This window comes from Peromyscus maniculatus, chromosome 20 (assembly GCF_049852395.1).
Source record: "Peromyscus maniculatus bairdii isolate BWxNUB_F1_BW_parent chromosome 20, HU_Pman_BW_mat_3.1, whole genome shotgun sequence".
Taxonomy (NCBI): Eukaryota; Metazoa; Chordata; class Mammalia; order Rodentia; family Cricetidae; genus Peromyscus; species Peromyscus maniculatus.
In genome coordinates this window covers 59,054,798-59,071,039 of record NC_134871.1, presented here as the reverse complement: position 1 = coordinate 59,071,039, position 16,242 = coordinate 59,054,798, and the positions used below count along the sequence as shown (strand labels likewise).

Genomic DNA, 16,242 nt, shown 5'->3' with positions numbered 1-16,242 from the left:
AGAGTGAGTCCAGGTTCATCATGCCAGGGAGCATGGCAGCAGGCGGAAGGCATGGAGCTGGGGCAGTAGCTGGGAGTTTACATTTGACCCCAAGCACAAGGCAGAAAGAACCAATGGAAATGGTGAGTGGTCTTTTGAAGCCTCAAAGGCCCATCCTCAGTGACACACCTTCTCCAAGGCCACACCTGCTAATCCTTTCTGACAGTTCCACCAACTGGGGACCAAGCATTCACACATGAACTAATGGGAGTCATGCTCATTCAAACCACCATACTAAGTATCTTTGTGTACTTTGTGGTCTGAAATACACAAAGAGAAACATCAACCATACTGGTGAAGGAAGACTGCCTTGATCTGCTGCCATGCTGTAGCCCAAGTCTTGATTGACTACAGGAGACCGTTTCAGTGGAATTTATTGTTTGTGTGTTTTTTAATTTAATATTGATTTAAGATCTCAGCAACAAGTGTTTCCCCTTTAAGTAAAATGATACGTGTTCAACTTTGACTTCTGATCAGGGATTTTCAGGAATGCATTACTCAGATGAGGTAAGATTTCTAGAACAAAAAAACTTGTTGCTGAACATGGTGGAACATGCCTTTAATCCCAGCACTCAGGAGGCAGAAGCAGGTGGATCTCTGAGTTCAAGTCCAGCTTGGTCTACATAATGAATTCCAGGCTATCCAGAGCTATAGAGTGAAACTCTTTCTAAAAAGAAAAAAAAAATAGTTACTGTAAATGATTAATCAGCTGGGTGGGTGGGTAGGTGTGTATGTGTGTGTTGCACATGTGTGTGCTGCAATTTTGGGCTTTTGAGTCTAGGACCTCATGAGCTAGTTAAGTGCTCTACCACTGAACTCCATTTTATCCCAGTAACTATTTCTTTTTATGTAAATAGCTTTGTTGAGATAGACTTCATGTACTAAAAAAAAATGTACCAATATTGATTTCACGTAGCTGTTTTGTATCTATCAGGTTTCCTGGAAGCAGAGCCTGAGAGGCAGTTTTTAGATGGCCTGCTGGGGCTGTTTTCTCCGAGGGAAAGTGCCTTTATCCACTGGCACTGGTGTTGGGGTCGGGGGGCTCACAAGGTACCAACTACCACACAAGAGCTGTCATTAGACTACGTCTTGACAAGCTTTAGGGGTCCATTGTCATGCTTTATGATGTAGCTGGTTTTTGAAGGGACCAAATTAAATAGACTAAATAGGGACATAATGTCTGAGATGAAATTCACATGGCTGACCATTCAGTGCATTTCATAGTCACAATGTGGTATAACTGCCAATTCTGTGTGGTTCCATCACTCCAAAGTGAAAGCCTTACCAATGATAAACCTGCGTTCTGTCTCTGTGGATTTGTTAACTCTGAATATTTCATATAAGTAAAACCATACACTATGTGACTTTTTGTATCTAACTTATTCCACTTTCGGGATTCATCCACAGCAGAGTGTAGTGGTGTGCCTTTAATCCCAGCACTTGGGAGGCAGAGCACTCACTACATAGTGAGTCCCAGGACTATAGAGAGAGACCCTGTCTCAGATCATATATATATATATATATATATATATATATATATATATATATATATATATATGATCTGAGTATGTATCCAACAGTCTTATTAAATAAGAAACACAGAAACAATGTAAAAGAGAAAGCCGAGAGGTCAGAGCTCAGAGCTAAAATCTCACCCTTCCGCCTGCGGTGTCCCAGCTTCCCGAAAGAGAGCTGTGTGTAAGTCGATTTTCCAGTCATTCTGCCTTCTCATTGGTTGTAAACCCAAACACACGACTGCCTCGTCACTGTCTGAATATACAGCCCCCTAGGTCTTAAAGGCATATATCTCCAATGCTGGCTGTATCCCTGAACACACAGAGATCTATGGGATTAAAAGCATGTGCCACCACCGCCACACTCTGTCTATGGCTCTAATAGCTCTGACCCCCTGGCAACTTTTTATTAGCATACAATCAAAATCACATTTCAGTACAATTAGAATACCACCATATATATATGTGTGTGTATATATATATATATATATGTGTGTGTGTGTGTGTGTGTGTTTGTGTGTGTGTATATATGTGTGTGTGTGTGTGTGTGTATATATATATATATATATATATATATATATATATATATATATATATATAGAGAGAGAGAGAGAGAGAGAGAGAGAGAGAGAGAGAGAGATTCATCCATACATCATGTACTTCTATGGCTGGATCATGTTCCAAAATGTATATACTCGACGATTTGTTTATTCATTCTCTGATAAATATTTGCAACTTTTATCTATTGAGAATACCATGGAACCAGGTGTGGAGGCACACACCTTTAATCCTAGCACTCAAGAGTCAGACATAAGCAGATCACTGCGAATGATCAGGGCCAGGCTGGTTGATATAGTGAGTTCCAGAATAGCCATGCTACAGAGTGAGCCTTTGTCTCAAAACTTAAAACAAACAAAAAAAAATTGCGGGTCTGGAGAGATGGCTCAGCGGTTAAGAGCACTGGCTGCTCTTCCAGAGGTCCTGAGTTCAATTCCCAGCAACCACATGGTGGCTCACAGCCATCTATAATGAGATCTGGCTCCCTCTTCTGGACTGAAGGGATACACACAAGCAGAACACTGTACACATAATAAATAAATAGATCTTTTTAAAAAAATGCAAATTTTATCATGAGTAGATCAGTATAATCTGAGGATTGTAGTCAACTATTATCATCAAATATATATTACCCTGAAGTCCCATTCTCCACAAACCTTATATAATTTATTCAGACCTTCCATGACTTGGCTTTAAACTTTAATGGTTTTATACTCTCTGTGCTTTGAATGAGAATGGCCTCCACAGGCTCATGTATTTGAAAGCTTGGTAGTTGGTAGAACTATTTGGAAAGGGTTAGGTGTGGCCTCATTATAGGAAATGGGTCACCAGAAGTGGGTTTTGATATTTCAAAAGCCCAGTTACCCCTCTCTCTATCTGCCTCCTGCTTGACAAAAAGGGATATAAGCTCTCAGTTACTGGCCCGCCATGCCTGCCTGCCTGCTGCCATGTTCCCTACTATGATGGTCCTGAACTCACTGTCTTAGTTACTATGGCTGTGATGAAACCATGACCAAAGGAACTTGGAGAGGAAAGGGTTTATTTGGCTTATGTTTCCACATCACTGTTCATCAGTGAAGGACAGGAAGTCAAGAAGGGCAGGAACCTGGAGGCAGGAGCTGATGCGGAAACCATGGAAGAGTGCTGCTTACTGGCTTGCTCCTTATGACTTGCTCAGCCTATTTTCTTATAGAACCCAGGGCCAGCTGGGTAGTAGTGGCTCACGCCTTTAATCCCAGCACTTGGGAGGCAGAGGCAGGTGGATCATTGTGAGTTTGAGGCCAGCCTGGTCTACAGAGCGAGATCCAGGAAAGGCGCAAAGCTACACACAGAAACCCTGATTCAAAAAAACAAAACAACAACAACAAAAAGAAACCAGCCTAGGTATGGCCCCATCCACAATGGTCGAGGCTCTCCCCCATCAATAACTATTTAAGAAAATGCCTAACTGCTGGATCTTATGGAGGCATTTTCTCAATTGAGGTTTCCCTCCTTTCAGAGAACTCTAGCTTGGGTCAAGTTGACATAAAACTAGCCAGTACACTCAGTCTCTGAAAGTGTAAACCCCCAATAAAGTCTTTCTTCTATAGGTTGTCTTGGTCATGTTGTCTCTTCATAGCAATAAAACAGTAACTAAGTCTTCATTTATTTTTTATTCCTAGGACAAAAACCTTGTTTTGTTACATAAAATTGATGCTTATTTAAAGTACCTCTTTTTTAAACACTTTATATAAAAAAATATGAACTCATACTTACATCCTTCTCAATAATTCCCTCATACACATTAGTAAATTTCTTTCCCTACATAAGAATCAAATTCAAATAACATACAGGGCACATAATAGCAAATTAAGATTACCAATACATACTTTTAATCACCAAGCTTTTTTCCTGTTGCAAGTCTCAAGCAAACTTTTTCTCCCCTTGAACTTTTATATCTTTTTTTTTCTCCCTGTGGTTAGAAAAAGAAAAAGAAAAAAATACATTTTAACAAGAGCCTTGGGCACATGATCAAAATGATCTGGATGTGAGGGCATACTCCTTGAAAACAAGGCAGAAAAGAAAGCACACTCAGAGCCCAAACTCTCCACGTTAGCCCTGGAACTGCAGTTTGAGACAACAAAAGGTATTTATCAGAGTCTTTTAATCCTCTGCAAAAGTCATGTACAATATTACTTCATGTTTTCTTTTCTGTCCCTTCTTCATTTCCCTGCATTAGTGGTATTGATCTGCCTCTAGAATCTTCTGTCCTTTCAAAGCTCAATCTTGTGTAACTTTTTACTGTGTTTGGCCAGCTGTTCGTTACTAAGTATAGCTTTACCATGTCATGTCCCAGTCACTCTTTGATATTTAAGCCCGAATACTCCTTCATCTGATCCTTTAGCCTTTCTAGAAACACTGTGAGCCCTTCTTTTCCTTACTGTATATTAAAGGTTTTATCTGTAGTCTAGGAGTACTGGTTTTCCAATCCCTCTTATGGCCAAGTTTCAAAGATCCCTCATATGGCCTTGATGAACCTCATTGTTATTATTCCAAGTGTGTTGTTGATTGGGTTTTTCTTTTTTTAATTTCTTTTCATCACACCCTACCCAGCCACAGCACTCCTTTTTTATCGTTTTTGTGGGTTTTTTTAGGCGGGGGGATGTTAGATTTATGTGTATGAGTATTTTGCCAGCATGTATGTCTGTGTACCATGTGGGCTTGGTACCTTCAGATTCAGAAAAGGATGTCAGAGCCCCTGGAACTGAAATTCACAGGTAGTTTTGAGACACCATGTGGGTGCTGAGGACCAAATCCAGGTCATCTGCAAGACCAAAAGTGCTTTTAGCTGCTGAGCCATTTCTCCAGCCCCCAAAAAGATTGTGACCTCCACTTAAACAGGAATCTTGTCTTTGTGTTTTGCCTACATGTATGTATGTGCAGACAGCCCTTCTTACCATCCCCTCTGTTGACCAGAGAAGGCAATACTCAATACTGAAGTTAGGGGCTGGAGAGATGGCTCAGCAGTTAAGAGCACTGATTGCTCTTCCAGAGGACCCAGGTTCAATTCCCAGCACCCACATGGCAGCTCACAACTGTCTGTAACTCCAGTGCAGTCAAAACACCAATGCACATGAAATAAAACAAATTAATTAAAAAAAATAATGACATTAACTCAGGTAGGTACAAAGTTGGGGCCCAAGGTATTGATCCAATTGACCAGACATCACATATCAAAAGCCTTAGTTCCCTTTATGAATTTAAGACCTCTGAACTGGGAAGGGGGATGTTGACAATACTTTTCTTTTCCCACCTAGGAAATATTGCTGAATGAGAACATCAGTTGAAAAGATTCCTTTGTTGAGAAGGAAAGACTTGAGTACCCTGTCTCTGTTTGAGGTTCATTCTTAATTTAGAGATGGAGGGATAAAGAGCACCTGGTACCGGAGCTGGCCGTTCAGAACTGGAGCTCCCAGCACAAATGAAAAGAGAGGTGATCAAGAGGACCCCACTTATAAGGAGCTCTTTCTATTCTGTTTACTTTATTGCTATTGTTTCAGAGAAAAGAGGGCCCCAGATTCCTTTCTCCAGCAAAGATCATAAGCATCTCCTCCACACTCTTGGTCTTTTATCATTACCATATTCTATAAGTTCGCCTACCTCGTGTGCTAGGTAATTTTTGTCAACTTGACACAAACCTACCTGTATCTGAGAAGAGGCAATCTTAAGAAAATGCCTGCATAAGATTGCTCTATAGGCAAGCCTATATGGTATTGTCTTAATGACTGATGTGGAAGGACCTATGATCTCTGTGAGTGATGCCATCCCCGGACTGGTGGTCCTGCGTAGCGTAAGAAAGCAGACCAAGTAAGCCATGAGGAGCAACACTCCTTCCAGGACTCTGCTTCAGTTCCCACTTCCAGCTTCCTGCCCTGCTTGAGTTCCTGCTCTGCCCTCCCTCATGATGAAGTATAAACCTGAGAGCTGTAAGCTAAAATAAACCCTTTCCTCCCCAAGTTGCTTTTGGTCATGGTGTTTTATCACAGCCATCGAAACCCTAAGACACCTAGTCTTAACCTGTTATCTCTTTTCCCCTTTTGTTCTAATCCTGGAGGACGTGCTTTAGATGACATTTTATTCTTATTGGTCTCAGATCTTTTATCCTTCTGCTTACCCAGAAAGGGAGCCTGGTTTCCCATCCTTATCTTGTACTGGGATGCCTTGATCAGAGGCTCAACTGCCTCTCTTTTCCCATAGTGAAGACCTTGAAAAACATCAGAGGTCATGTTTAACTTCTGAAGTTTTTGTGGACACCCCCATATCACCTGAGCTCTACGCAAACTGCTTTTTTTCCTCACAAGAAACTGAAGCTGCAGATCGGGAGTCCACACTTGCATCCCACTGGGTTCAACATTTCAGTCACACCCACACAACCTCCAGGGTGTTCCAGCCACCAAAGCAGGATTAACACGTCCAAATTTTGTTGTTCTACATCTCTTGGTTCAGAAGCTGTCTTCTCAGAACCTCAAAATTCACCCTAATGGACTAAACGGGGAACACCAGACAACCATTTCTCCCTTTCCCAAGTCCTCCCTGGAGTTACTCAGACACACACACACACACACACACACACACACACACACACACACACACCGCACACACTGGAGGTTTCCTGTGCTTCCCCTGGACCTTTGGTTTTCCACTTTGAAGAGCCTGTGACTGACATCTCAGCCACATTCTCACTCTCTTAAAAAAAAAAAAAATGCCCCAACCACATGACAGTACTCTATAGTCCAATTTTCTTACCTTGGTTTGGGCACGGACGTTACCGGGTTACCGTCATGCTCCTTTGAGGCCCTTATCTCGACAATGCCGATTTTGTTTTCCAATCTGGGTTTCCATTAGTTCGGGAGCTTGAGGGTGTCTCCGTATCCAGAGCCCACTGCAACAAGGCAGGAGGATGCACCTCGCAGGATGGCAATCAGTTCCCAGGACCTTTGGTCACAGAGAAAGAGCCTCCCACATTGGGTGCCAGGCTTTTTAGGTCTGGGGGTCCCAAGAAGGTGATCATACAATCAAAAGTCTATCAGTGGGGCAAAAAGTTTCACTTCTGCATACGGGGACACAGCCGAGCCAGATCAAGCGGGCAAGCACACCCAGCAGAGGTCCAGCTGGGCTCTCATTGCTAACACAAAGCGGTCAGAGCATGGCCTCACACTCCTACTAATTCCAAACAACACAGCGGAAAAGCAAAGAGCAACCTTGAGTGCATGGTGATTTCAAGGGGTGTCCCCTCTCTCTGCCCGGCCATCTTTAATAACACAAGAAGTTCCTCCAAACACCAGATTTGATTCTTGACCAGAGTAAACCACAGAACAGAGCTCATCGGGACGTCCTTCCCAGGACTTTGGAAACAAATGCGATCTGGCTGAAGGCGGGCCCCAGCCTCAGGCAGTATGGGGCAAGTCTGACACCTGGACTGGGCATCCAGCAGCCGCTCTGAGGAAACTTCAGACCTTGTCCATGCCTTGCTGGGCTCTCTCATCCTCAAGAAGGCTTCTGGCCCTTTCCTGTTGGTTCTGCATATCTTTGTATCATTAAAAAGGTTCAAATGATAAGAAGCATCACTGAAGACAGTACCTGGAATTATCTTGCGACTTCTCTCTCGTAAACCTAAGATTTCCTCACTCTAGCATCCTTGACTATATATATGATTGTCCTTAAAAGAATGGTTTAATAAAGTAAGGAAAAACTTTAAAAAAAAAAAAAAAGGTTCAAACTGGTTTCTGTTCCTTACCATGAATGTTCTTAAATATCTAATGATGGTAAGTCATTCCAAACTCAGGTGCATCCGTAAGACACCCCTTCCCCCCCTGTTATTCCTGGAAAAATTTAGCAAATAAGTTTGTATGTGCTTGAATCCAGGAACTAATAGATTTAGCTACAGGCCAATAATAACCCTGAACAGGTGACATTCGAACAGTCGTAAGACTATTTGGTGGCAGACACTTGTTTGGGCAGGCAGCCTGGTCATCCCTTGTGCTCTGAGGAGCCTGGTCTTTCATACAGAAGCATCTCTGTGGGCCAGTCTCGTGGTAGCATTAAGAGAACATGGCTTCCTAGTAGAAGCCTGTCCCTTCTTTTCTGGTCAGTTCAGCTGGTAGAGGTTTTCCATCCCACCCTCCCATTCCATAAACAGAGGCCTATAACGCCTGCCAGTATCAATAAGTATGGAATAAGGTCCATGCTTTGACCTTTGGCCCTGGTTTGCCTTTATTCAAGTGTTCAAATTCAACGTCAAAAAAAACCAATATGAATGTATGAGCAATTCCATTTTATTGGAGGGTGAAAGGAGAGAGGGGATAAATTTGATGGAGGGGGGATTTGGGTTGAGTTGGGGAAGGCAAGAAGTCCAGAAGGCTTATATATTTATATACAAATATATGCTTTATTTCATCTCTCTTTTCTCAGGAATGGAGGCGCCCATGGGGTTTGTTGGAAAAAGGATCAAAAGTGGTGACTCGGTGGTAGTTCATTGATCCACTGTAACGTGAGGAGTCATGCAAAGGGTAAGTCCTAAACTTCAGGATATCTATGAGTTGCTGGACACGCTGGGCAAAAGAAAGTGTTGTGTAGTATTTCGTGTCATGTGTACCGTAAGTAAAGGACACAGGGTGGGCTGGGGTTGGGGGTGGAGGTAGGGGTTTGAGCGATGAGTGGCCTTGGCCTAAAGACGGTCGATGTGGCAGAGGCCGAGGTGGTCGTGGCCGAGGTGGCATATGCTCGTAATACCAAGGCGGGTGAAAAGGAGAGGAGTGGAAAGTGACCGGCGGGTGAGTAGTAGGCTGGTGAGGGGTGGCCGGCTGAATCAAGTGCAGGGCGGTAGGGCCGATCTTGGAAGCAATCCAATCCAGGTAGTCCCAGGTGGCTGTGTAGACTCCAGGACGCTTAGCACGGGCACAGCCTACCCCCCAGCTCGTGATCCCCACGACCACAAAGGGGCTGTTGACGTTGTCTCTGCACATGAGAGGCCCACCACTGTCCCCCTGTCCAGAAGGACAGAGGGGTCACTTTCAGCCTGAGCCACTCTCCCTTCCCAGAAGGGTCATGGGGCTGTGGGAGAACAATGTCTGTGGCCACATAATTTCCTGCTGCCTTAGATGCAACTGGTAAAGTTAGGACTACCAATATCCATTGGAATGTGAAGGGCAAGGCCTGAGATGCCTTTCGATAAGATGAGCTCACATGTACATGCATGTGGCTTTCTGCATTCGTGAACACTGTGGCCTTGGGTACTTTGTGTTCTGGGGAAGAGGAAAACATTATCTTCCAGGACCGGGTTCGGGCAATGCATTCTGAGTGCTAATGCTGGGATCAGATGCTAAAGTGTGACAGATGGTAGATATCATCCCCATCTTAGCTGTGATGGTCAATGTTAAGAAGAAGGTATCAGGGGAGGAGTCACTCAAGTGAGCTCTTGGGTAAGGGGAGGAGAGGATGGAGATCAGGGACCTAAAATGAGGTTTTCTCGGGGGCGTGGGGTGGGGGTTGGGGGGGTTGGGGGGTGGGGGCTAGGATCCCTAGAGGAACCCAGGGGTCTGGGCACCAGAAGAAAGTTACCTGACAGGTGTCAATCTTGCCTTCAGGATACCCTGCACACACATTAGTTGTTGTGACACGCCCATTGTACCACTGGGTTGAGTTACACAGGTCGAGGTCAATGAGATCCACACGTGCCTCCATCAGGACAGGTGATGGCCTGGGGGCTGCAGCCAGGCCACACAGTGGTCAGTGCTCACCGGGGAGAGGAAGGAAGCCCCGCCTCCTCCCGCCCAGAACTTCCATCCGTCCTACGGAATGCTGTGACTAAACAAAGATTCCTCAGGCTCACCTCACACTCGAGGGGAGGAAATGCACAGTGAAAGGGCAAATGGGGGCGGAAGAAAAAGGATTTTGCCTGGAGGAAGAAAGGAAGGATAGACGATGTCTATATTAATGCAAGATGAGGGGCTGTGGAGGTTAGTTGTAGCTCTAACAAGCACACCTCGTATATGCCAAGCACTCAGTCTTACTGTTCGCCCTGTGGATGAGGGACTGGAGCACCACCCACCTACGTCACGAGTTTGGCCAGGATTGCCCCTCTCCACGCCATGACTGAGACACACCTTGCTTTCTCCACAGTGTGTCTAGAAGTCACCCCTCCCTGTTTTTAATCCTCCATTAGGACTCCTCCACCCAGCTTCAGACGGGATCCTCCCATGTGTCTCAGATCTGCCTTGAGGAGATTTTTAGAAGAGGAGAGCTGAGTCAGGGCCTCATTCGCTACCACAGACTCTATCACGGGGTTTAGGAAAGACACAGTCACACTTCAGCTCATGCAACCAACATGCCCCGTCATCACATGCAGCCAGCAGCACCTCTGATAGCCCCCTCCCATGGCAGTGTGGGTTTGGATGTTATGTGCAGCACAGATGTGGTACACCCTGATGCAAGGCACACACAAAACACAACCATGCAAGTGCCGGTGGTAAGACAGGAAATGCATGCAGTCTGTACATGCATGCAGTCTGTACATGCATGCAGTCTGTACATGCATGGAGTCCATACATGAAGGGCTAAACATTCGGCAGGCAGGCTGTAGGGATCTGCTTAATACATGTTTCCTGAGCTTTGGATATTTAAAGGATTTTTTTGGGGGGGTGGGGAGCAGGGGATGTTTTATTTTGTTTTCTGTTTTCAATAGAACTTCCGCTTGTCCTCATATCCAAGCATCAGTGAGAGGTTTGTACAAGCATTGTTTCCTGGGGTGGGAATGACCCACCTCGCTAGTCATTAAGAGAACTTTTTAGGTCTATAGCTGAGGTCATAGTCTTAAAAGTCATGGACCTCACTGTGAAAAGCCAGGTGTTCTGAAACAGAATGTTCTCAATACCAGACAATTTAAACATGAGGGCTATCAGAACTCAGAAACCCAGGGAAAGGAACAATATCTAGGTACCTCTCCCAGACCCAAATCAGAGGCAGAACCAAGCATACATAAATAAACAAGCTATGGGAGTTTGGGGCCTGGGGACTTTTAAAGACTGGGGCCTTTATAGGAGCTATGTGTTTGCAAGACAAAAATGAGAGATACCCTCACTAATTTAAGAGGATTCTAAGAACCAGAGACCAGCTACCCAAGGACCACAAGAACACAAACTGTGTATACAATCAGAGGGAAGACAAGACAGAGCTGAATAATGTGTGTCCTCATGCTTAGGACACCACAGGCACCAGCAGATGGGATGAGGTACCCATCCCCAGCTCAAATAGCTACAGTCACATGCCAGCAAAGGCCAGTAAAAACTAAACTAGCTAGGGTGGGACCCCCTTCCCTGAAGAACAGGACAGGTAGCAAACCTCTAAAGCAGTGGTTCTCACCCTTCCTAAAGCTGCGACCCTTTAATACAGTTCCTCGTGTTGTGGTGACCTCAACCATACAATTATTTTGTTGCTACTTCATAACTGTAATTTTGCTACTGTTATAAATGTAACAGTAATGTAAATACTGTCAGAATGTAATATTTTCAGAGACAGAGGTTTATTGGTGGGGTCGCAATCCAAGGGTTGAGAATTGCTGCTTTAAAGAATTAGATCACCTCTAGGGAAAGAGAGTGAGGGGAGCAGGAATTCCAAATTTAAAAAAAAAGGCTGAGTTGCACACCCCAAATGACTAAATTGCCTCGAATTAGACAGCCTAGACTTTCCAACATCAAAGAAGAAACTGATGACTCGGCTAGTTTCAGTCACATTTCCACATCCCTAATGTGACAATAAAAAGCTGTACAACCACCTATGAGAAGATGAAAGGACTGTCCATGAGCAGGGAACAAGTTCTATTTAGTCTTGTCCCACTGACAGTACCCTGCTGCCTCCTGATGGGACTTAAGGATACGACATGTTACTTCTGGTACCAACAGTGGCCCTTGACTTTAAGGGTATGGGGAGGTTGTCTGGGAGTCAGGCTATGACTCTGGAGTCATTAATGACTCTAGAACATTTCCTGTACCCCTGTCAGCTTGTCTACTACAGAAGACATCTCTCTACTCACTCTGTGCCATGTGGGCCAGGTAACATTGCTGCATGGAAAGATCTGAGCCAGGGAAAACGCAGACACTTTGAATAAGGACAGAGGGCTAAAAAGGCACTTATATTCATCTTGAATGGCAAAAAAAATAATCTGCTAGACAATCCCAAGGGCCTTGAACTAACGACCCAAAGAAAATTATACCCACCACCTACATCCTTCCCAGTCTACATAGAGAACAGCAAGTAACTTGGAAGGATATGGTGAGTCTTGGTGCTATGACTATCCAGGGAAGAAAAAATGCCCAGGTACCTGCTGCTGCTGCTGGTGGTGAATTAAGACATCCCTGAGACCACAGAAGTTAGAGATGCTCAACTCCGGAGGCCAGTCCTTCCACGCAATCGTGAGGAAAACACCATGGCAAACAAAGCCACATCCAGAGGTCTTTTGCAAATACTGCTTCAGTTTAAGTTTCCAACGCCCAAAGTCTAGCCGTTGGGCCTCCAGCTGATGGACTCACACAGCTTTGTTACATTCTAGAGTATGTCAAGGTTCTGCTCGTACCCGCCATGCAGCCTTCCCATAGGTAGGCTATTGCCAGTCATGCCCTCAGACAATCCGGACTCAGCTTCTCTCACACTGAATTCTCTGGTTATGAAAGGGCCTATGGCAAGGCTCTACTCATGATTCCATGAGAACTGAAACAGCTCAGCCACGCATCAGTACATGACCCCTGCCATGGAAAGACCGCAAGGAGAGTGGGCACCAGTGCCCACCAAGGGGCTCCCACCTATACTCACCCTTGTCTTTTATGTATCCCCACCCAGTCACGTAGCAGGTCTGGGGAATTTTGGGAGGACCAGCCTTAAAATGAGGTAGGCAGCCAGGCCCGACGTAGCCCCCACAGGAAACTGGAGGAGTGATCTTCAAGAGAGCAATGTCGTTCCCCTCTGTCACAATGTTGTATTTTTCATGGATGACAATTTTCTGCACGTATCTCTCCTGCAGAGGCTCTTTCACCGGCTTGTTTCTTCCATATTCAATTTCCTGTGCTCCAAAAACCAGTCTCCAGTCATAGACTTTTCTGTGGGCACAAAGGTTTTAAGCCAGTCGTTCTCATTTACAGGCTGGCTAGACAAAAAGCCCGTGGTGAGAATGCCCCTCAGAGCCCTGTCAAGAATCTGGTTACCATGTGGCCCCAGAGCTCCACAGAGTTCCTGGGCATAGCCCCCGGGGAATGTCCCTTTCCATTAAGAGTACTCTGCAGACCTCCCTCTCTGGTGTCCCCAACGTACTTTTTGTTATCGAAGCAGTGAGCAGCTGTAAGCACCCAGTGGGAGTTGAGTAGGCTGCCTCCACAGGCGTGGTACCTGCGGCTGTTATGGGGCATGAAGATCTGTAGGCTGACCATCCAGGGCCAGGCCCCACGCTGCACATTCTGCCCGCCGACAATCCGGATACCTGCTTGCGGGTTCTGCCTGAATCGTAACCCACAGGGGCCACTGAGGAGAGACCAGGACACTGCTCAAACCAAGAAGAGGCATCCAGTCTTTGAACCTCACCTGGGGGGAGGCAGGGACACAGGGTTGGGAAAGATGGGGAGGAACTTCTGAGAAAGAGGGCACTCAAGGGAGGGTATGCAGGAGGCCACAGTCTCCAGGAAATATCTATACAGGCCCTGAAGGCAGTGAGGGATCCCAGGACACAGTGGGAGTTCAAAGTGCCTTGGAGGCAGAGGGGTGTAACTGTTTTCCAGGACCAACCTTGGATGGGAGACTCAAGCAAGTGTCACGTGATTAAGGAGGTCTTAGGGCCATAGCACCAGGTCTGGAGAAAGCAGCTGCAAGCCGACCCAGTGGCTCACAAGCATTGGGGTCACTCTAGACGCAGGGGGACTCCTGAGTGGGAAGCTCTGGGAACTGCGTCCCCGGGGAAAGACTACCGATAGTTTTTGAGCTATTTGCATTGTGGTCCACTAGGAGTAAGAGTCCTCAGGTAGACCGCGGTGCAGCGGCATATGAGGCCTTTGGAGTCATGCACAGGTGATTTACCTCAGTTGTCCATAGAAGAGCGGCTCCTAAAGTTTAGGACCCAATGCTTGAGAGGCAATGAAGCCAGTTACTGGCGGAGCAGTGGGAAGAGAGAGAGAGAGGAGGGGTCTCTTTCTCTGGGAAACCATGGGCAGCTGGAAACCTAATGATTCTGGGGTCATGGTTCTGGAAGCAGGAAGGGTCTGAATTGGGGGTGCGGGTCACAGGAACTGAGACTATCCAGAGCCTGCTATGGCTCAGCTCACTACTGATCCTAGCACTGGACAAAGGGAGTCTAGGTGGGACCTATTATTCCTAAGATGCCCTAACGCCCACCAAGGTTCCCCCAACACTTACTCACACGTGTAGTTATTTCTGGCAAACGCGGACATTGCCAAGACCAGCACAACGACAGTTGGCAGCATCTCTACCATACTCCTGCCCTAACCTGGCCTGCAAGCTGTGACCTCACAAAGCTCCACAGCCTTCTGGCCAATCAGCAAGATGATCTCCCACCCCCACCTCAGCAGTTAGACCAGGCAGGCCTCCTTGATTAACTGATTCGTGCTGAGGTGACATCCCAACTTCCTGCGCAAACTCCCCTGACCTTGGGGTGGTGAGGGGGACTCTTGTACAACCCACCTGCTCTGTCCTAAGACCTTCATTCATCCCACATCTCCTGAAGTCTGACTTTATGAATGTTCAGGATGGGCTCTTTGGGGGCTGAAACCACTACACTACAGAGCCATGGACTGAAAGAGCAGCTTGGCCCTCCTGTAATGAGGTAGTACAGTGTGTTCACAGCTAAAAAGAAGTCAGGTTCCACTGACTGATAGATCCTTGGTACGTGGTGGGGATGGGAGAAGTATATGTCATCAGAACACTTTCAAATAGCCATTTTGAATTTTCTTGACTTATGACTTCAAAGCCCACCTTCCTGTCCATTGCTGAGCATCACAACGTTTCCCGAAGGTCTCCAGCTCTCTTCTTTTGAACCTAAGCGAGGCCACATGTGATCGTCGCCTATACTTACACCGCAGGAATTTTCATCACAGCTATCTGCACATCATCGAGTGTTTTTTTTTTAATTGTCAGAAGATAGTATGACATGAGCAACACATACCATGATGTTCCACCATCACTGCAATGATGTCACAAGGCCTTGTCTCCTCTGAGTGTAAGTCCCCACCACCCTGCCATAGGATGGAAAGGTTACATCTCCTCTAAGGGGTGTCGCAAGATGCCACCTTTCCTACCCACCAAGACATTTTTTTTTTTTTTTGGTTTTTTGAGACAGGGTTTCTCTGTGTAGCTTTGCGCCTTTCCTGGAATTCATTCTGTAGCCCAGGCTGACCTTGAACTCACAAATATCTGCCTGCCTCTGCCTCCCTCATACTGGGACTAAAGGCATGCACCACCACTGCCCAGCTCACCAAGACATTTTTATCTCCTCCTGTATGTTCAGTTCTTAGACTATGGGATGATCTTGATTTCTCCAGGTCTCTTCTCTAACTAAATGTCATACTTTCTTATATAACTTTTAGGAGGTCACATCTCCCTAAGCTAGCCATAAAGTCTTGAATATCTTACCCCGAGCATCAGAAAGCTATGACTTCCTCTCCCCAATGTGAAAACAACTCTTCTTTTCCCCATCAGGGCCCAAGGTCTTATTTCTTCCATGAGTGGCATCTTGTCACATGTTCTCTACCAAAATCTAGAGATCTTATATCCTCTAGCTGAATATTGGAAGAGTGTACCTCAACTGTTCTCAGCTCCATAATGAAGTTTCAGAAGTGCTCATTTCCCCTACCAAGAAGTCTCCTCTCCCTGAGTCCAGTCTCATCTCCTACCTAAATGTCATATGCTTTCCCCTCCTCTCCAAGAATATCTCAAAGTCTTCTCTACTCTGTCCAAAGTTCTCAGCTCAACTTCATGTCTGCCTATCTCAAGATCCTATCCCCACTGCCTATGAGTCACAAAATTCCGCATTTTCTATTTGAGTGCAAGAAGGTCTTAGATACTCTACCAGAGTATCAGATCACAGGGTATCAGGGCA

General features: G+C 45.7%; 1 protein-coding gene across 4 annotated transcripts; it reads right to left on the bottom strand.

Annotated features, from left to right (window-relative positions):
* Positions 1 to 8,511: 8,511 nt before the first annotated feature.
* On the bottom strand, positions 8,512 to 15,255 carry Acr (acrosin). Of its 4 annotated transcripts, none has more exons than XM_042264497.2 (5): positions 15,120 to 15,255; positions 13,452 to 13,658; positions 12,957 to 13,240; positions 9,711 to 9,856; positions 8,512 to 9,136 (listed from the first exon to the last, which is right to left on the bottom strand). In XM_042264497.2, the coding sequence occupies exons 2-5, from the start codon at positions 13,565 to 13,567 to the stop codon at positions 8,558 to 8,560; spliced, it is 1,125 nt and encodes a 374-aa protein (XP_042120431.1). In that variant the 5' UTR covers positions 13,568 to 13,658; positions 15,120 to 15,255; the 3' UTR covers positions 8,512 to 8,557.
* Positions 15,256 to 16,242: the final 987 nt, after the last annotated feature.

What these genes read in the sequence shown, in the direction of transcription:
- Acr (XM_042264497.2), bottom strand. Translation starts at nt 13,567, where the DNA reads ATGGTCAGCCTACAGATCTTCATGCCCCATAACAGCCGCAGGTACCAC. An exon ending in GGGATACATAAAAGACAAGG is followed by an intron (nt 9,857 to 12,956) that starts GTGAGTATAGGT and finishes GCCTGGCTGCAG; the next exon opens with CCCCCAGGCCATCACCTGTC. An exon ending in GCAAGATTGACACCTGTCAG is followed by an intron (nt 9,137 to 9,710) that starts GTAACTTTCTTC and finishes CCTTCTGGACAG; the next exon opens with GGGGACAGTGGTGGGCCTCT.